Source organism: Amblyraja radiata, chromosome 2 (assembly GCF_010909765.2).
Source record: "Amblyraja radiata isolate CabotCenter1 chromosome 2, sAmbRad1.1.pri, whole genome shotgun sequence".
Classification (NCBI taxonomy): domain Eukaryota; kingdom Metazoa; phylum Chordata; class Chondrichthyes; order Rajiformes; family Rajidae; genus Amblyraja; species Amblyraja radiata.
The window spans coordinates 73,816,983-73,838,764 of NC_045957.1; the positions used below are offsets into that span (position 1 = coordinate 73,816,983).

General features: G+C 43.7%; 1 protein-coding gene across 3 annotated transcripts in view; it reads left to right on the top strand.

The window, feature by feature from the left end:
- Positions 1-166: 166 nt before the first annotated feature.
- The window catches only part of drosha (drosha ribonuclease III), a 149,846-nt gene continuing 128,230 nt past the window's right edge, over positions 167-21,782 (top strand). Inside the window, exons 1-7 of one of the 3 annotated variants that reach the window (XM_033049054.1) lie at positions 167-356; positions 3,345-4,294; positions 6,515-6,595; positions 9,385-9,628; positions 10,585-10,726; positions 15,777-15,940; positions 21,431-21,511. In XM_033049054.1, the coding sequence (XP_032904945.1) occupies positions 3,351-4,294; positions 6,515-6,595; positions 9,385-9,628; positions 10,585-10,726; positions 15,777-15,940; positions 21,431-21,511 (1,656 nt within the window). In that variant the 5' untranslated portion in view covers positions 167-356; positions 3,345-3,350. Of the gene's footprint in view, positions 357-3,049; positions 3,103-3,344; positions 4,295-6,514; positions 6,596-9,384; positions 9,629-10,584; positions 10,727-15,776; positions 15,941-21,430; positions 21,512-21,782 lie in introns of those variants that run through there. The other 2 variants (XM_033049036.1, XM_033049044.1) reach the window with 2 other exon arrangements.

A 21,782-nucleotide genomic window follows, 5' to 3' on the forward strand; every position in this document is an offset into this window, starting at 1 on the left:
GACAAATGAATATTTTTCACTTGAGATTCACTTTTATCATTTATAAAATAACCGCGCTGCTGATCTTGCAGTCAATTTTGTCAGGAAACCTGTTGACTGGGAAGATGGATACATCTGATGCCATTGTCTTCTGAATTGAATTACAGTCTTGTGGCCAATAGGGACAGAGGGAGGGCGGCACTTCCGAGAGGTTCAGGTGGTTGGGCATTTGTTTCCTGTGATTGAAGCTCCGGAACAGTTGCTATGTTTTCACGAGAGTACATTTGCAAAGCTGTATGCTATTTGTTTGCCTCAACGCCCGTTTCAAGTGTTATGGATTGATTTGTGAAGCTTAGTGTGCAGGGATTTTCTGCAAGGTAAGGAGGACGCACAAAGAAACTTCAGGTGGAAAACGTGGAGGGGGTAAATCTGCGATTAGAAGAGACGACTTATCCTTAGTGCTCTGGCCACATTTAAAATCAACAACATTACGAAAACAGTTCTGTTTTAAGGTGGTTTGCTGTGCAAACATTGCCTGTTTTAGCGTCATTGAAATACTTCCTGCTCTTTAGAAATACACGTCATTGCCAAGTAAATGTTTTGGGGCGGAGGTCGTAAACAACACTTGATAAATGTATGATCATTTTATTTCTCGTCTCCACCCCCTTCCCCCTTCTTTGATGTAACCGGTCTTTCCTCCGGGTCGTGTAACGTGATGCCGATTATCTGTCACGTTGTTTCACAACCGTATGTCTCACAATGTAACATTAAACACACGAAGTGTATAACAATGTAACAGTAAACACAAACGTTTTTTTTTTGCCAATCGTTCATGGATGGATCATATTTTAAATTAGAAAACAATTTTAAAATGTGCACCATAATGTTATGAAAACTCGTCCCACTCCTGTTCCCGTTTTGATCATGCATGGGTTCCACTGTAACTTGGAAGAGTTTCCTCAGAATAGCATGATTATGTAATATAACTATTTAATTTTCTTTGAAGGAAATCTTGATATATTTCCGTGTTGGTTATCAGATAGATAGGTGCTTAGCTACAGGATTTAAGGAACGTATATAAGGTAGAGAACAGTGTTTTGAAGCATGCCCCCCATCCAAAATATTCAAAGTTGTTCTACCCGGAACTTGAAGGGTGAATCTGTCCTTAATACAGAGATATGCAAGGTTCAGTCCTTTAGTTGTCTCATTCAACTAAAGGTACATTTAAATCAATCTAACTCAAGCAAGTACAGGCCCAGTGCTGTCAAACACTCATCATATGTTAACCTACTCATTCCTGGTATAATTCTTCTAAACCTCTTCTGGAGCCTCCAGAGCCAGCACATCCTTCCTCAGATATGGTGCTCATAATTGATCACAATATTCAAAATGCGGTCTGACCAGCGCCTTATTGAGCCTCAGCGTTACATCCGTGTTTTTGTGTCCAGGGCCTCTCAAAATAAATTCTAGCATTGCGTTTGCTTTCTTTACTAACAATTTGACTTGCAGGTTAACTCTTTGGGAATCCTGCACCAGCACTCACAAGTTCAATTGCACCTCCGATTTCTGGATTCCCTCCCCATTTAGAAAAGAGTCTACGCCTTTATTCCTACTAACAAAATGCATGACTCCACACTTTGCTACACTATATTCCATCTGCCACTTCTCTGCCCACTCCTCCAACCTATCCAAGTGCTTCTGCAGAGTCCCTGCTTTCTCTACACTGCGTGCCCTTGTCCACCTATTTTTGTATCATCCGCAAACTTGGCCACAGAGCCTTCAATCCCCATCATCCTCATGATTAATATACGTCACCAGCTAGTGTCTGCTGGAACAGCTGATGCTCTTGCTGGCAGTTACTATTGTGGGGGCGCCTCGAAACCATTGGACATCCAAACAAACAGCTGTTCTGACAATTAACTAAAGGAGAAATTCCGGAACACCCGGAGAAAACCCATGCAGTCACAGGAAGGATGACATGCAAACTCCACACAGACAGTATCTCGAGGTCAGGGTTGAACCAGAGCCTCTAATGCTGTGAGGTAGCAGCTCTTCCAGCTGCACCACTGTGCCATCCTATTTTTTTTCGGTTGGATGTGAAAGATTGAACAGCACTATTGTAAAGAAGAGTGAGGATCTTCTCTTTAGATACGTGGCCAATATTTACTCCACATCCACTGTTTGTAGAATGGATCATCTGGTTAATGTCACATAGTTGTTTGTTGGGAGCTTACTGTATGTCACTGGTTCACTAATGTAGTTCCTATATTAAGAGAAACTGCAACTTGAGTATGGTTTAGTTTAAGTTTAGAGATACAGTGCGGAAACAGGCCCTTTGGCCGATCGGGTCCGCGTCGACCAGTGATCCCCGCACATTAACACCATCCTACACACACTGGGGACAATTTACACATACATCAAGCCAATTAACCTACAACCCTGTACGTCTTTGGGGTGTGGGAGGAATCCGAAGATCTCAGAGCAAAACGGGGAGAACATACAAATTCCGTACAGACAGCACCCGTAGTCAGATCGAACCAGTGTCTTCGTCGCTGCATTTGCTGTAAGGCAGCAACTCTACCGCTTCGCCACTGTGACCGCCCATTCATTAGTGAAAACGTGTGGGTGGGATCTGGAGTGGTCTCCCTGGGAATGGGATGGAGGCAGCCATCAAGAGTGAATTTATTATATGTATGGTGAAGAAATAAATTGCAGTGACGATGTAGAAAGGGGTAAGGATGAACCTAGTGAGTAGCTCTGGCAGAGGGCAGCATAAAAATTACTGTTTTCTTTAATGGTACAGCTCAGATGCATCTGGTAATAAATCTAGATGTCTGAATAAAGAATTGAGACAGTGGGACTAAAGATCTCCCTCTGAGCTGTACATTCCTTGATATTCTAAAAGGGACTCTATTGACAAGGGTGTTCCTTGACATTGTTGTTAATCTTTGATTTACTTTGCCTTAGTCTGTTCCTTCTTTAAACAGGTTGTGGGCGGCACAGTGGTGCAGCGGTGGTGATCAATTCTGACTCCAGGTGCTGTCTACGGAGTTTGTACATTCTCTCTGACTGCGTGGGTTTTCTCCGGGTCCTCCGGTTTCCTCACTTGCTTCAAAGGCACAGGTTTGTAGATTAATTGGCTTTGGTAAAAATTGTAAATTGTCCCTAGTGTGTGTACGATAGTGCTAGTGATAGTGTTCTGTGATCCGGAGGGACTGTTTCCGCGCTGTAGCTCTAATCAACTAAAACTAAAGTTTATGTGGAATAAACATAGAAATATATTCTATCTACCTGTGTGGTAGTAAAGCAAGATTTGTCTTGGCAAATTATGTCTTTTATTATGAATTATATGTTTCTTTTTAAAGGTAATCATGTCGTTTCATCCAGGACGAGGTGGAGTTGCACACACGGGCAACAGCACCATTCCTAAAGTTGGGGGGGCTCGAGGAAGGGGAACCCCTGGAAACAGAATGCCTCAACAGAGCTATCAGTCTGGAAATTTCCAAGCATCCCAGCTGCAGCAGCCCCCGCCGTTTTTCCCCTATGAGCAGCAAGTTGCCCCTCCACCCCTGCCTCCACCGCCCCCTCCTCCTCTCCCTCCTAGGTTTCCAAACCCTCCCAATACAGCTTACGCTCCACCAGGCTTCATGCCCTACCCGCCCAACGTTCCTCAGACCAGCGAGCTGGACAACCGCCAGAATGCCATCCAGCAGTGCCCGGCACGCCCCAGGGCACCGTTTCCCAGCCCCCCTGTGCGCCAGGGCTACCCCGCTTTGCCTTGCTTTACTCAAACACCCGCCTTGCCAAATGCTGCAACCATGGTCCCGGGCTCTCTGGATAGGCAAGCAGGGTTCCACCACCACATGATGCCGTCAGTCCCCACACAGCCCCCTCCACCCCTCGTCCCACCCCAGCAGATGAATTATCAGACTCCCTACTCGATGGGTTACTCGCAGCACTACCCGCTCCAGCAGTTTTCCAGCAGTTACCCCCCCGCCCAGGGGCCCAGCGGATACCAGCAGGGCCCCATCCCCGCTGTCTACCAGCAGAACTCCCCGTCCCAGCCGCTCGACCACTTCCACCACAAGCAGCCCTACCCCACCAAGAGCCGGCACTCGCCCGAGCGAAACCGCCAGCACGAGCTGCACCGCCGGGGGCATGCCGACCGCAGCCACAGTGAGAGGCGGAGGTCAGCGTCTCGTGGAGAGCGCAGGACCAGGAGTCCGGAGCGGCGGCGGGGGGAGGGCAGTCGCCGCAGGCCCAGCCGCGAGCGAGGGAGATCCCCGCCTCGGCTCAGGGACCGAGATCACAGCAGGTCAGCAACCATTTTGGGTTTGAATAATGGAACCATTGTAGTGCTATAAATTGTTTGTGAAATCTTCCTGAGCCCAATGTGACTATTGTGTTTCCTACATTGCAGCAGAGCCCAGAACCTAATTGGTTCTAAAGCAATGGAAGGTTTCTGTTTTACCCATGCAGTTAATTACCTATTTTCTGAATCAGGTAACAGAATGTTTTAAGCTGTATTAATGGGGTTGAGAGGGAAAGATCGATCAGCCATGATTGAATGGTGGAGTAGATTTGATGGGCGAATGGCTTAATTCTGCTCCTACAACTTACGAAGCTTGGTATTATGCAACCAAGATCGTATAAATGTGGGGAAAAATGCCTTAAAAAGTAAAATTTGATAAATATAGTTATTGAAAGGGATTTTTATTAGCAGGATTGCAGACTTTATCATTTGTAACATTTGTAGTAGGATATGGAATTTATACCTGCAAATTAGCAGTTAAATTAATAAATGTATTTTAAAGCCCTTTTCAAAACCTATTCCTTTCAGTTATATTTCATAAGGAAGGCCGAGAGATAGTGTCAGGTGGTAGGCTGCCAAAATCCAGATACCCGTTTTAACCATGACTAATCTCTGTTTACATTTTGTTGTATTACATAAGGAGGTAGGGCAATCTTTTGTTAACTATTTACCAGAATGTATGTATCCTCCAAGATGCTTTTAGTTTGACTTCACCTGCGATCTGGCATTTTCACGTGAAGTTGAAGGCTGGGACATTAGGTTTAGACCAGGTCAGTGCATTGTGTTGCAGCCTATTCTGTGTGTTCACAGGCAGGCCAAGGGCCCCTCCTTTTGTGGCATGGGAAGGCTTGAAACTGTAGGCAGCCTTAAGTCTGAAGAAGGGTCTCAACTCAAAACATCACACATTCCTTCGCTCCAGAGATGCTGCCTGTCCTGCTGAGGTACTCCAGCATTTTGTGTCTATCTTAAGAACACAATGCTGGGTATGAAGCCTAATTGTGATCAAAGTACATAAATACTTCAAGCTAAGAACAAAGTGCTGGAAGAACTCAGTGGGTCAGACAGCGTAAGGGCTTGAGGAACTCTATGGGTCGGACAGCATCTGTGGAAGGAAGTGGACAGGCGCTATTTTTGGACAGGACATTTCTTTGGACTAATCAGTTTGAAGAAAGATCATGACCTGAATTGTCATTTATCCATTTCCATCCACAGATGCTGCCTGGCCAACTGAGTTTCTCCAGCACTTTGTTTTGGCTGAAAATTCCGGCAATAGCTTATATCTATGTCATGCAAGTGTTAACCACATAACCCTTCCTTCTTTACTCCCCTTCCACCTCCCTCCCCGGTGCTTCATCTGGACTCATACCTATTTCTCCCCTTCCACTTCCACCTAGATTCCTTCCTCTGGCTTCACATTTCGCAACCATTCAATTATTTTGTCACGCACCTTCTGTCTTATCATCTCTGACCTTTGACCACCGTCTGCCTATTAATCCCCCCCCTTACCTGCATCAACCTATTACCTGCCACTTTGTCCTGCCTCACCTCTCTTCCCGCTTCCCCCCCCCCCCCCCCAATCAGTCTGAAGAAGGGTCCCGACCCAAAAGTCACCTATCCGTGTCAGTGATACTGCTTGACCTCCAGCACTTTGTGTATTTTTTTGTAAACTAGCACCTGCAGTTCTTCGTATCCTCAAGCAAGTGTTTAGTTTCAGTGACCCACTTGGTGCTCAGATTAAAAATGTACAAATTTTCGAGAGAGTGACAGAGTTATTAATGTTTTTCTCTTTATCGTGATGCTGTGCACAGTGGATGGCTCGATTGTAATAATTTATTGTCTTTCTGCTGAATGGTTAGCACGCAACAGAAGCTTTTCACTGTACCTAGGTACTCGTGACAATAAACTAAACTAAACGTGAGGATTGGAGACGGATGTTCAAGTTTATTGAACTTCAGTGATCATCACTCGAGCTGAGTATTGGTAAATAATCTTGGACCCGATCTAATGTTGGATGGGGTTTGGGCTTTCAACTAGAAATTCCAATAAGTTATTGACAACTGGGTAAAGGTGCAATTTAAGGGAATATGAATGGGAATTAGGAAATCCATATGAAAATGTTCTTTTGTTTCCCATCATGATGGGTTTTGTAGAGCTAATAATGAATTGCCTCTAATATTGGGCCCTAATTACTCTGAGGTGATTTATGTGTTATGTGTTTCTCAGGGAGAGACACAAATATCCTGAAAACTACAGATCCCCATCCTATGAAAGGCAGCACAGAAGAGAGAGGAAAAGGACGCGCAGGTGAAACTTTCATATCTCTTGTTCCCCATTTCTTCAGAAATGTTTTTGACGTTGTTGTATCACATCGCCATCATCAGCCATGCCCTTGGCTGCCACGGCTGAACAACCAACTTCCTCGTCTGTCTGTCATGCCCGAGCTTTAATAAATATTTCACATGGTCCTGCCATCTTCTTCAATGTCTTGAAGTGTCCTTTTGGTAATGGTATATATATATATATATATATATATCAAAGTATTTTAACCTGTCTAGTTTAGTTTAGAGATACAGCGCGGAAACAGGCCATTCGGCCCACCGAGTCCGCACCGACCAGCGATCCCTGCACATTAACACTATCCTACACACAATGGGGACAATTTACACTTGCACCAAGCCAATTAACCTACATACCTGTAAGTCTTTGGAGTGTGGAAAGAAACCGAAGATCTCGGAGAAAACTCATCCGGTCACGGGAAGAACATACAAACACAGTACAAACAGCACCCGTAGTCCGGATCGAACCCGGGTCTCCGGTTCTGCAAGTGCTGTAAGGCAGCTACTCTGCCACTGTGCTGCCCACTTGTCGTGGGACAAGTCTTCTGTGGCCCTGAAGTTGCTGGCAGCCTGCCTCGGAGCCATACTGTTTGTTTAGTTTAGTTGAGAGATAAGGGCCTGTTCCACTTGGCCGTCATTTGCGCCTCATTTACGCGTCATATGTAAAATAGGTCGACGCGTGGTTACGCGCGACGTCGTGCACAAATCACGCCGCCTGGTGCGCGTGAAGTCATTAGAATACCCTGTGGCGTGCGGCGACACATGGTTACGCACGGTAACGTAACCATGCGTCACCACGCGATACACGTAAGACGTTGGGACGCCAGCGTGCGATGCCAATGCGTCAGCATGTGTACCCAATGCGTCAGCCTGCGTACGCGATACGTCACGTATGTGGCGCGCGAGGATTTTGTGCAGCATAAAATCCAGGAGCGCCACGCAATGCCGCGCACAACTCCACACTCCTCCACGCCTCTCCATGGGCCCGTCCCGCGCTACCCACACGCTACCTGTGCGTCACAACGCGACAACCACATTTTTCGAGGTCGCGTAAATGGCGCGCAAATGACGGCCAAGTGGGACAGGCCCTATACAGTGCGGTAACAGGTCCTTCAGCCCACCGATTCTCCGCCAACCAGCGATCCCCGCACATTAACACTACCCTACACACAATAGGGCCAATTTACAATTATACCAAGCCAATTAACCTACAAACCTGTTCGTCTTTGGTGTGTGGGAGGAAACCGGAGATCCCGGAGAAAACCCATGCAGGTCGGGGAGAACGTACAAACTCCATACAGACAAGCAACTGTTGTCTGGATCAAACCCGGGTCTCTGGTGCTGTAAGGCAGCGACTTTACCGCTGCACCTCCATTGTTCTGTTGTGGTCCCGGATACAGTCTTTTGAGCCGAGTCCCCAGCATATATTTTATAGTGGGGTGTAGGTGCAGTCAGCTGCTGCACTTGCAGGGAGGTGTTGACAGCACAGGAGACCCTGCCCTGGAGCTCACTCTCTGCTACGAACGTGTGTGATGTTACAACTGTGTGTGCCATTGATATTTACACATAGTAACTCTTAGAACCCATTTTAAAACTATGAAAAACACATATTTCCATATTGATGTCCAGACAAAAGACACTGACGTTGGCTCACAAATTCAACTTGCTTTACTCCTGTCAACTTCTCTCCCCATACACTTGAAACTCATTACCATGGTCGGCTGTGAATGCCGAGGCAATGGATATGTTTAAGGTGGTGATTAACAGATTCTTGGTTAGTGAGGGAATCGGGTTACTGGGAGAAGGCAGGAAATGGGTTGAGAGGGAAAGATGATGATTGCCACGATCAGCTATAATTGGCCTCGGTGAAGTCAATCGACAATAGACAATAGGAGCAGGAGTAGGCCATTCGGCCCTTCGAGTCAGCACCGCCATTCAATGTGTTCATGGCTGATCATCCCCAATCAGCACCCTGTTCCTGCCTTCTCGCCATATCCCCTGACTCCGCTATCTTTAAGAGCCCTATCTAGCTCTCTCTTGAAAGCATCCAGAGAACCTGAGGCAGAGAATTCCACAGACTCACTACTCTCTGTGAGAAAAAGTGTTTCCTCGTCTCCGTTCTAAATGGCTTACCCCTTATTCTTAAACTGTGGCCCCTGGTTCTGGACTCCCCAAACATCGGGAACTTGTTTCCTGCCTCTAGCGTGTCCAAACCCTTAACAATCTTATATGTTTCAATAAGATCTCCTCTCATCCATCTAAAGTTCCTGCAGCGGCGGTGCAGCCTCGCGGCTATGGGGCCTCAGCGGCGATGAAGCGGTGGCGGTGATTTCTCGGCGATGGAGCCTCGGCAGCTGCGGTGAAGCCTCGCGGCGATGGGGCAGCGGCAGTGAAGCCTCGGCGATGGTAGTGCCTCACGGCGATGGTAGTGCCTCACGGCGAAGGGGCCTTGGCGGCGGGTGAAGCCTTGCGGGATGTCCCGTGGTCGGCGGTTGATAAGAGTGTGGGGGAACTGCCGTTTGGCTGGGGGTGGGAGAACAAGGACCCTGCGTGGGGAACCACCGTGGGGGGGGGGGGGGGTGACAATAATGTATACCATTCCATTTAATGGAGGAGTAGGCTCCGTGGACCGATGGCCTAATTCTACCCCTAGAACTTATGAACATATGAATGTGAAATGCTGTGTTAGTGCCTACTTTAACACAGCACAGATTTTATGATAATGTCATAATTAAAATTCTTGGCCTTTTGTTGAAGCCACTCAAGTAGCCGAGAAAAGAAGCGGCCTCACTGGGAGGGTGAGAGAGACCGAAGATCTGGGCACAGTTCCAGTAAGGAGAAATCCCTTCCAGTCAGTCGCAGCAAAGAGGCAGAAGAGATCACGTCTGTTGAAAAAATGGATGAAGAGCGAGAGGAGGAAGACACGCTAAATACAAAGACAGCCTGGATACGATGCACCCACTCTGAAAACTATTACTCCAGTGATCCCATGGATCAGGTGGTAAGGCGAGCTTGATGTATTGTATAAGATCCCAAAGTGTTTGGAAACACATGCCCTGATGTTCAAGGGGTCAATAGTTTGCTGTACAATCTCCTCTCACCCTTTTCCTTATTGTATCACTGTGACCCTCTATTCCTTCCTCAAAATTCTGCTCTACTCTCTTACAAATGCATGCATTCTAATTCCTCAGCCACTCCTTGTGACGATCGGTCCTGCAGATGGTGGCTACCCTCTGGGTAAATTAGTTTCTCCTTAATTAACAGTTGATTTATTAATGATTATGTTACATTTATGATCTCCAGTTTTGCAGCACCCCCCCTACCACCATGTAAAACATTTCATCTCTGATTATTTTGTCAAATACTTAAAATTTAGGCGTCGGCCTTCTCTTTTATAGAGAAGACCAGTTTGTCCAATTTCTATTAATGTAATTTATCAGTTATTTGGGGGAATACAGCGTGGAAATAGGCTCTTCGGCCCACTGAGTCTGCACCAACCAGCGATTCCCGTGCACTAGCACTATTCTACACACTAGAGACAATTTACAATTTTTACCAAAGGCAATTGACCTACAAATCTGTTTGTCTTTGGAGTGTGGGAGGCTCCCGGGGAAAACCCACAAGTTCACGGAGAGAACGTACAAACTCCGTACAGACAGCACCCGTAGTCAGGATTGAACGCGGGTCTCTGGCGCCATAACGCAGCAACTCTACCACTGTGCTGCCCAGTTTCTGGTATCAACTTTGCACATTTAAAAAAATCTTCTCTGATGCCTCTCTATTTTTATTATTCAGATACCAGGGTAATTCACAATGGTTTGAGTGTCCTCCAATGAATGATTTTTCAACCACTCAGAATACAGAAGGCTTATTTTTTTTTGCATGCAGGAAAATTATTCACATTTAAGGGCTCTACATTAAAGGAAACATTTACAGAAATGCTTTTAATGTTTTCAGGGAGATTCCACTGTAGTTGGCACAAGTAAACTACGAAATCTTTATAAAAAGTTTGAGGAGGAACTTGGACAGAGACAAGAAAAGGCCAAAGCTGCTAGACCAGCCTGGGAACCACCAAAGTCTAAACTTGATGAAGAACCAGGTGAGTGAATTTGGTTATCGCTAAAAACATGTCAGCGAGTTCTCAAAGTGCATAATTTGGATGAATGAATGCATACTTTATACTATATTGTCACATGCAGCAAGTCACAGGAAATACTTTGTTTGCATTCCCAAGGTATGCAATAGTCGCCACATAAAGGGCGCTTACAGATTTTCAGTTTAGTTTATTGTCATGTGTACCGAGGTACAGTGAAAAGCTTTTGTTGCGTGCTGTCCAGTCAGCAGAAAGACAATACATGATTAAATAGAATCATTCTGGAGATGAAAGGATTATGAGAAGATTGGATTGGGTGGTTTTTAAGGCAAAGCAGGCAAAAGAAGATTTGATAGTTACCATGAAAAATCAGTTTTGAATATAAGGTAGATCACTTATAAGGTAATTACCTACATTTTAGTTTTAGGCAATGAGCGCAGGGATCTGAAGTGATGCAAGGAAAAAAAATAAAAGTAAATGCAATGAGCGGTTCGGTTTGGAACACCAAATCCTAAACGCGGTAGAAATGGGCCCATCGAGAGCCTTGAAGAAAATTGAATGTGACAGACAAAAAAATGCAGAGTTACAGAGGTTATTAGGATGGAGTCCACCTGGAATATTTTACAAAAGTACTAATGATGAATAGCTGGCTTCTTACTGCGTTGTTTTACGATTCTGTGTTCTCGATGAATCAATGGGTTTATCTGGTAGATCAATGAACTAGACATCCAGGACAAATGCCTATTTTTAAAGGAACATACTGTGCACGCTGGAAATCTAAACTAAAACTTGTAATTCAGCGATTCTTACTGCAGTGCCTTCTATAATATTTGGGACAAAGTCCCATAATTTATTTATTTGCCTCCGTACACCACAATTTGAAATTTGTAATACAAGAAAATCACATGTGGTTAAAGTGCATATTGTCAGATTTTATTAAAGAGTATTTTTATACATTTTGGTTACACCATGTAGAAGTTACAGCGGTGTTTATACATAGTCCCTTCATTTCAGGGCACCATAATGTTTGGGACACATGGCTTCACAGGTGTTTGCAATTACTCAGGTGTGTTTAATGGACTCTTTAATGCAGGTATAAGAGAGCTCTCAGCACCTAGTCTTTCCTCCAGTCTTTCCATCACCTTTGGAAACTTTTATTGCTGTTTATCAAAGCGAGGACCAAAGTTGTGCCAAAGAAGCCATTATGCGACTGAGAAACAAGAATAAAACTGTTAGAGACATCAGCCAAACCTTAGGCTTACCAAAATCAACTGTTTGGAACATCATTAAGAAGAAAGAGAGTACTGGTGAGCTTACTAATCGCAAAGGGACTGGCGGGCCAAGGAAGACCTCCACAGCTGATGACAGAAGAATTCAAAAAAAAACCCCAAACCCCTGTCCGACAGACCAGAAACACTCTTCAGGAGTCAGGTGTGGATTTCTCAATGACCACTGTCTGCAGAAGACTTCATGAACAGGAAAAATAGGATGGCCGGGTTACAGTTTGCCAAGAAGTACTTAAAAGAGCAACCACAGTTCTGGAAAAAGGTCTTGTGCACAGATGAGAAGAAGATTAATTTATATCCAAGTGATGTCAAGAGCAAAGTATGGAGGAGAGAAGGAACTGACCAAGATCCAAAGCATACCACCTCATCTGTGAGGTGGTGGGAGTGTTATGGCCTGGGCATGTATGGCTGCTGAAGGTACTGGCTCACTTATCTTCATTAATGATACAAGTGCTGATGGTCATAGCATAATGACTTCTGAAGTGTATAGACACATCCTATCTGCTCAAGTTCAAACAAATGCCTCAAAACTCATTGGGCAGTGGTTCATTTTACAGCAAGACAATGATCCCAAACATACTGCTAAAGCAACAAAGGAGCTTTTCAAAGCTAAAAAATGGTCAATTCTTGAGTGGCCAAGTCACCCGATCTGAACCCAATTGAGCATGCCTTTTATATGCTGAAGAGAAAACTGAAGGGGACTAGCCGCCAAAACAAGCATAAGCTAAGGACGGTTGCAATATAGGCCTGGCAGAGCATCACCAGAGAAGACACCCAACAACTGGTGATGTCCATGAATCGCAGATTTAAAGCAGTCATTGCATGCAAAGGATATGCAAAAAGTACTAAACATGACTATTTTCATTTACATGACATTGCTGTGTCCCAAACATTGTGGTTCCCTGAAATGGGGGGACTATCAATGAACAATGCTGTAATTTCTACATGGTGAAACCAAAATGTATAAAAATAGCCTTTATTAAAATCTGACAATGTGCACTTTAACCACACATTTTTTTTAAATTACAAATCTCAAATTGTGGAGTAGAGGCAAATAAATAAATGATGGGTCTTTGGCCAGACATTATGGAGGGCATTGTATGCTGAATCAATATTTAATATAAGCTTTCCTAGCACTACTATTTCTTACTAATCATCATGGACTAGTACGTACTAATCATGATTAGTACAGGTGTCAGGGGTTATGGGGAGAAGGTGGCAGAATGGGTTGAGTGGGAAAGATAGATCAGCCATGATTGAACGGCAGAGTAGATTTTATGGGTGGAATGACTTAATTTGCTCCTAGAATGTATGAATTTATGAACGTATGGACTTCAACATTCTGATTTCGAAGGCAAAACACAATGTTGGTGGAGAATTATAGGTGATTTACAACAAGGAAGCTTGAGGCCAGAGATGTGTATATGGAGGAGGTCATGGAAGTGGGGAGTAGAGCACTTACTGTGGTGATTGCCCATTTCCAAGGAGCATGTTGATGATCTTTTGACGTCTGACCAGCCGTTATGCTAATGGAATAAGATTAAAAGCACAGTTACAGTTTTATTTTTGTCCTACCAGGACAAAGTAACACTTTAAAAAAAAAAAAATTCTTATCCAGAAACGAAATCAGATGCATTTTACTGCACATTGCAACAGGACACACACATTAACAGGTTCAAAAGTTTGTGGACATTTGATGTAAATGATGTGACCACTGGTAATTGAATAACTCCGGATGAGATAAGTGAACAACACATGAGAGGGTGGCAAATTGAGGTCGATGGTTCCCAATCCTCAACAGAGCTGAGGGTTCTCCACACTGTATGTTTGTGTTTTTGTCTGGTGAAAGGTAATAACTGCAGGTGCTGGGAATACCTCTATCTCACTTTAATATTCTCAATATTGTATTAATCATATAACCATATAACAATTACAGCACGGAAACAGGCCATCTCGGCCCTACAAGTCCGTGCCGAACAATTATTTTCCCTTAGTCCCACCTGCCTGCACTCATACCATAACCCTCCATTCCCTTCTCATCCATATGCCTATCCAATTTATTTTTAAATGATACCAACGAACCTGCCTCCACCACTTCGACTGGAAGCTCATTCCACACCGCTACCACTCTCTGAGTAAAGAAGTTCCCCCTCATGTTACCCCTAAATTTCTGTCTCTTAATTCTGAAGTCATGTCCTCTTGTTTGAATCTTCCCTATTCTCAAAGGGAAAAGCTTGTCCGCATCAACTCTGTCTATCCCTCTCATCATTTTAAAGACCTCTATCAAGTCCCCCCTTAACCTTCTGCGCTCCAGAGAACAAAGACCTAACTTATTCAACCTTTCTCTGTAACGTAATTGTTGAAACCCAGGCAACATTCTAGTAAATCTCCTCTGTACTCTCTCTATTTTGTTGACATCCTTCCTATAATTGGGCGACCAAAATTGTACACCATACTCCAGATTTGGTCTCACCAATGCCTTGTACAATTTTAACATTACATCCCAGCTTCTATACTCAATGCTCTGATTTATAAAGGCTAGCATACCAAAAGCTTTCTTTACCACCCTATCTATATGAGATTCCACCTTCAAGGAACTATGCACGGTTATTCCCAGATCCCTCTGTTCAACTGCATTCTTCAATTCCCTACCATTTACCATGTACGTCCTATTTTGATTTGTCCTGCCAAGGTGTAGCACCTCACATTTATCAGCATTAAACTCCATCTGCCATCTTTCAGCCCATTCTTCCAAATGGCCTAAATCACTCTGTAGACTTTGGAAATCCTCTTCATTATCCACAACACCCCCTATCTTGGTATCATCTGCATACTTACTAATCCAATTTACCACACCTTCATCCAGATCATTGATGTACATGACAAACAACAAAGGATCCAACACAGATCCCTGAGGCACCCCACTAGTCACCTGCCTCCAACCCGACAAACAGCCATCCATCATTACTCTCTGGCGTCTCCCATTCAGCCACTGTTGAATCCATCTTGCTACTCCTGCATTTATACCCAACAGTTGAACCTTCTTAACCAACCTTCCATGAGGAACCTTGTCAAAGGCCTTACTAAAGTCCATATAGACAACATCCACTGCTTTACCCTCATCAATTTCCCTAGTAACCTCTTCAAAAAATTCAAGAAGATTAGCCAAACATGACCTTCCAGGCACAAATCCATGTTGACTGTTCCTAATCAGACCCTGTTTATCCAGATGCTTATATATATTATCTCTAAGTATCTTTTCCATTAATTTGCCCACCACTGAAGTCAAACTAACATTATTGCTACAATAATGTTACCTTTGTCCTTGGTTTAAAGAGGACATGATCTGTCCATCGATTACATCTGTCAGATTGCAGACAGCACAAAGTAAGACCAGTGTACTGCGCGTGGGAGCCTCCTGTGCACAAATTGCCACGCTACAACAGTGACTGGACTTTCAGGGACTGTCATTGCCTATAAAGTGAAGATAGACACAAAATGATGGAGTTAGTGGGACAGGCAGCATCTCTGGAGAGAAGGAATGGGTGACGTTTTTGGTCGAGACCCTTCTACAGACTGCCTGTCCCGCTGAGTTACTCCAGCATTTTGTGTCTATGTTCGGTTTGGTGAAATCCTGCATGAAAGTTGCCAAGGACATATGCCTTTTTCTTTTCTACTTTTCTGAGACTATATGAAACATTTTGTATTTTTCCATCACTCTGGTGTCCCATCGGTAATACCACCATTGAAATGTGATATCTGTTGTTCAGACGATAGCTCCAGTGACTCTGGCTGTGATTCGGATGCTGAAAGCAGTGGGAGCAGCTCGTGCAGCTCAGATTCGGAGATTATTGACGTCATTGAAGAAATCAAACGTCGAAAGGCACATCCTGATCGCCTGCATGAGGAGCTGTGGTACAATGATCCAGGCCAGGTTTGTCATAGAAACAGAAACATAGATCCAATATGATTATGACTGATCATCCAAAATCAGTACCCCGTTCCTGCTCTCTCCCCATATCCCTTGATTCTGTTAGCCCTAAGAACTATATATAACTTTCTCTTGAAAACATCCAGTGAATTGGCCTCCACTGCCTTCTGTGGCAGGGAATTTTGGGTGAAAAAGATTTTCTTCTTCTCAGTCCTAATGGCCTACCTCTTATTCTTAAACTGTGACCCTTGGTTCTGGACTCTCCCAACATGGGGGACATTTTTCCAGCATCTGACCTGTCCAATCCCTTAAGAATGTTATATCTCTATACTTATAAAACTCTGATCTTGGATGTGTATTTCTAAAGTCGAAAGAAAAGTCCATCTGAAATGTCACCAATCTATGTCTTCTATGTCATAGAAACATAGGTGCAGGAGGAGACCATTCGGCCCTACGAGTCAGCACCGCCATTCATTGAGATCATGGCTGATCGTCCACTATCAATAACCCATGCCTGCCTTCTCCTCGTATCCATTGACTCCAATAGCCCCTAGAGCTCTATCTAACTCTCTCTTAAATCCATCCAGTAACTTGGCCTCCACTGCCCTCTGTGGCAGGGAATTCCATAAATTCACAACTCTCTGGGTGAAAAAATGTTTTCTCACCTCACTTAAATGACCTCCCCTTTATTCTAAGACGGTGGCCCCTGGTTCTGGACTCGCCCCACAATGGGGAACAAGCGAGACCTGCATCTGGCTTGTCCAGTCCTTTTATAATTTTATATGCTTCTATAAGATCCCCCTCATCCTTCTAAACTCCAGTGAATACAAGCCTAGTCTTTTCAATCTTTCCTTATATGACAGTCCTGCCATATCAGGGATCAATCGCGCGAACCTACGCTGCACTGCCTCAATCACAAGGATGTCCTTCCTCAAATGAGGAGACCAAAACTATACACAATACTCCAGATGCGGTCTCACCAGAGCCCTATACAACTGCAGAAGAACCTCTTTACTCCTATACTGAAATCCTCTTGTTATGAAGGCCAACATTAGCTTTCTTCACTGCCTGCTCTACCTGTAAGCCAACTTTCAGTGACCGGTGTACAAGGTCGCCCAGGTCTCGCTGCACCTCCCCCTCTTGGACATCATCCTGGAATAGTCTTAGCACAATGCTCTAAGGCAAGGGTAGCCAACCTGGGGTAAATTTACCTCCAGGGGGTACATTTTGCCGACCCAGGGGGTGAATTTTGTTGATTCTAGATTTGTACATATTTTTTATTCATTGACTGACTGTGTTTGGTTCTGGTATACCAGTGTCTGTTCATCATTAGTTGTTCATAAATAAGTGAAATAACATTGTTATGTGCTAATAAAGTTGCTGGGGTAAATGGGACAAAAAAGGTTGGGAATCCCTGCTCTAAGGACTCAGCCAGGATAATTAGATATACAGTGCCCTTTATAATGTTTGGGACAAAGACTCATTATTTCTTTATTTGCCTCTGTACCCCACAATTTGAGATTTGTAATAGAAAAAATCACGTAGTTGAAGTGCACATCGTCAGATTTTAATGAAGGCCATTTTTATACATTTTGGTTTTACCATGTAGAAATTACAGCAGTATTTATACATAGTTTCAGGGCACCTAATGTTTGGGACATAGCAATGTCATGTAAATGAAAGTAGTCATGTTTAGTATTTTGTTGCATATCCTTTGCATGCAATGACTGCTTGACGTCTGCGATTCATGGACATCACCAGTTGCTGGGTGGCTTCTCTGGTGATGCTCTGCCAGGCCTGTATTGCAGCCATCTTTAGCTGATGCTTGTTTTGGGGACTAGTTCCCTTCAGTTTTCTCTTCAGCATATAAAGGGCATGCCCAATTGTGCTCAGATCAGGTGACTGACTTGGTCACTCAAGAATTGACCATTCTTTAGCTTTAAAAAAACTCCTTTGTTGTTTTAACAATATGTTTGGGGTCATTGTCTTGCTGTAGAAAGAACCGCCGGCCAATGAGATGAGGCATTTGTTAGAACTTGAACAGATAAGAGTAGACACTTCAGAATTAATTATGCTACTACCAACAGCAGTTGTATCATCAATGAAGATAAGTGAGCCAGCAGCCATACATGCCCAGGCCATAACACCCCCACCACCGTGTTTCACAGAATAGGTGGTATGCTTTGGATCTTGGGCAGTTCCTTCTCTCCTCCATACTTTGCTCTTGTCACTCTGATACAAGTTAATCTTCGTCTCATCTGTCCACAAGACCTTTTTTTCGAACTGTGGTTGCTCTTTTAAGTACTTGGCAAACTGTAACCTGGCCATCCTATTTTTGCAGCTAACCAGTGGTTTGCACCTTGCAGTTTAGCCTCTGTATTTCTGTTCATGAGGTCTTCTGCGGACAGTGGTCATTGACAAATCCACACCTGACTCCTGAAGAGTGGTTCTGATATGTCGGTTTGGGGATTTTTCTTTATTATAGATAGAATTCTTCTGTCAGCTGTGGATGTCTTCCTTGGCCTGCCAGTCCCTTTGCGATTAGTAAGCTCACTAGTACTCTCTTTTTTAATGATGTTACAAATAGTTGATTTTGGTAAGCCTAAGGTTTGGCTGATGTCTCTAACAGTTTTATTCTTGTTTCTCAGTCTCATAATGGCTTATTTGACTTTCATTGGCACAACTTTGGTCCTCGCTTTGATAAACAGCAATAAAAGTTTTCAAAGGTGATGGAAAGTGGAGGAAAGATTAGGTGCTGAGAGCTCTCTTATACCTGCATTATGAAGGCAATTAAACACACCTGAGCAATTACAAACATCTGTGAGGCCACGTTTCCCAAACATTAATGGGGGGGGGGGGACTATGTACAAACACTGCTGGAATCTCTACATGGTCAAACCAAAAGGTATAAAAATGGCCTTTAATAAAATCTGACAATGTGCACTTTAACCACATGTGATGTTTTCTATTACAAATCTCAAATTGTGGAGTACAGAGGCAAATTATTAAATGATGGGTCTTTGTCCCAACCATTATGGAGGGCACAGTATGCATGATGCTGAATCTGAAGGCAAGAAGGGGTATGGCAGAGTGATCAAACTATGGGGTTAGTAGTCCAGGGATGTGGGATATAGTCCGAGTTCAAATTAAACCACAGCAACTGGGGACATTAAGTTCAGTAGATTAAATCTGGAATAAAATCCAAGTGGCAGTAATAGTGACCATGATTGTGCGTGTGCCGTCAGGACATGACTGAGTCACAGAGTAATACAACACAGAAACAGAATCTTTGGCCCAACCATCCATGCCAACCAAGATGCCCCATCTAAGCTAGTCCCATTTGTCCATGTTTCTGTCATATCCATTTAAATCTTTCCTATCCATGTACCTGTCCAAGTGGCTTTAAATTTTTAGTATAGTACCTGCCTCAACTACCTCTGGCAGCTCGATCCATATACCCATCACCCTGTAAGAACAGTTTGTTCTGCAGTCTCTTGGTTTTATTCGTACCATTTGAGGTGGAACCCTCTTGTCCTTGTGAGAATTACTTCAAATTCATTTAAACTTTGAGAACTAGCCTCAGTCTCTGCTTATACTGAAAATCATTTTGTTTTTGTGGGAGTGTCTTCACCAGTCAGGTTTACTTAATTGACGAGACATTGAAGTCATTCCGCAGCTCTGTAGGACTTTGGTTAGGCCACACGTGTGTGAAGTTACAGTCATGGATTCATATAGTGTGGAAACAGGCCCTTCGGACCAATTTGCCACACCGACCAATATGTCCCATCTACAGTAGTCCCACTTGCCTGTATTTGGCCATATCTCTCTAAACCTGTCTGATCCATGTACCTGTCTAAATGCTCTTAAACGTTGCGATAGTCCCTGCCTCAACTACCTCGAGCAGCTCGTTTCATGCACCCAGCAACTTTGCATGAAAAAGTTACCCTTCAGATTCCTTTAAAATCTTTAAACCTTCACCTTAAACCTCTGCCCATTGGTTCTCAATTCCAAATCTGAAGTGCAGAATTCCAATAGAAAAGCTGGGATAGCACTAGAAAGAGTGCAGAAGATATTTAATAGGATATTAATAGAAACAAGGTACTACGGATACTGCTTTACCAAGGAAAGATACAACATGCTGGAGTAACTCCGTGTGTCAGACAGCATACCTGGAGAACATGGATAGGTGATGTTTGAGGTCAGGACCCTTCAGTGAAAAAGCTACTTTCTTAACTACTAAACCAGGTTCGCTTCTTAATAAACAGACACCACACAAACTGTTTGGTAGACCAGTTCAAAACTTTACTTATTATCGGCCGATGGAAGGGAGGGAGAATTCCAGTCAAGTGACCAATACAGACACTTGACCGTCCTCCGTTCACTACTCTGAACAACAGAATTACATTGCCTTAAATAGGGTTTTTTTTGTCCCCTTAGCACATTTCACAGACATTAGTCATGGTCAGAGGTACAGGAAAAGGTTTCCACAGAATGCATCACATCAAAGGCATTTTGTTTACATAGTACGATAACATTGGCCATTTGGTTTAGGTCATTTTATCTTCACAGAGATCACCCTAGCTCTTTCGCTGCTTCCTCTCTGTCATTTGGTCCCTCATAAACATTGGACACTTGGTTTATGGCATCTTACTTCACAGAGATCTCTCTAGCTTCTCCTCTCTGCTTGTCACTTGGGAGACAATGTTATAGGATTTATTATCTCACACACCGCAACCTGAGGCAAGCCTAATTTGAGACTAAATATAAGCTGTAAGCTAGCCCAGAAGCCAATTTAATATCTTCTTATATTTTAACTAAAATTCGGCTTCATCATCAGTCTGAAGATGGGTCCTGACTCGTAATGTCTCCTGTCCATGTTCTCCAGGGATGCTGCCTGACTTGCTGTTACTCCAGTGTGTTGTGTCTTCCTTTCAGTAGGATATTGCCTGGAATGGAGGATTGTGGTCACAAGTAGACATTGGATACTGGGTTGCAGGAGGGTGGAGTGGGGGGGGGTTAATTTAAAGTTTATAAAATTATGAAGGGCATTGGTAGGTTTGATAGTTATAATCTATTTCCAAAGATGGAAGAGTTTAAAACTGGAGGACATGGGCTTATGGTGAGATGGGAAATAACTAATGGGCAGGTTTTCCTACATAGAGGCTGGTTGGTATACGGAACGAGCTCCCAGAGGATGTGGGTGCAGTTAATGTATTTGAAAAAGCATTTAAGCAGTGTCATGAATAGGAAAGGAATAGAGGGATAAGGGCCAAATGACATTGGTGTAGATAAGCATCTTGGTTGGCGTGCATGATTCAGTCCAGGGCTTGTTTCCGTGCTGTACGACTATGACTGCAATGGTTTAAGGAGGATAAATGGGGTGGTTATTGCATGTCTTGTATGCGATATCCATATCTCAAAAATTAAACAAAAAAAATTCCAGGCACTATTGGTGAGGATATTCCACAGAATTGCTGTCTTTTTGTCTCACAGATGAACGATGGCCCACTGTGTAAGTGCAGTGCCAAGGCTAAGCGAACTGGGATCAGACACAGCATTTACCCTGGTGAAGAGGTAAGACCGATTTGCTAAGATGTTTGAGCCTTGTGTAATTTAGTCGTGTTGTACATTAATTTGGTGCTTTGATCCAAATCTGGAAAGTTTGCAGACAACTGTGGATATTTATTTTTATTGTCACTGAAGACGTGCTTATGGTGTGCAGTTGTTTAACGACCATATTGGACTGGAATGTCAGCTGAGATTTTGCTGCAACTTCCTCTTGAATGGGACTTGACGTCCCAACTTTTTGACTCAAAAGGCAAAGGATATTGCCAGCAAGAGAGAG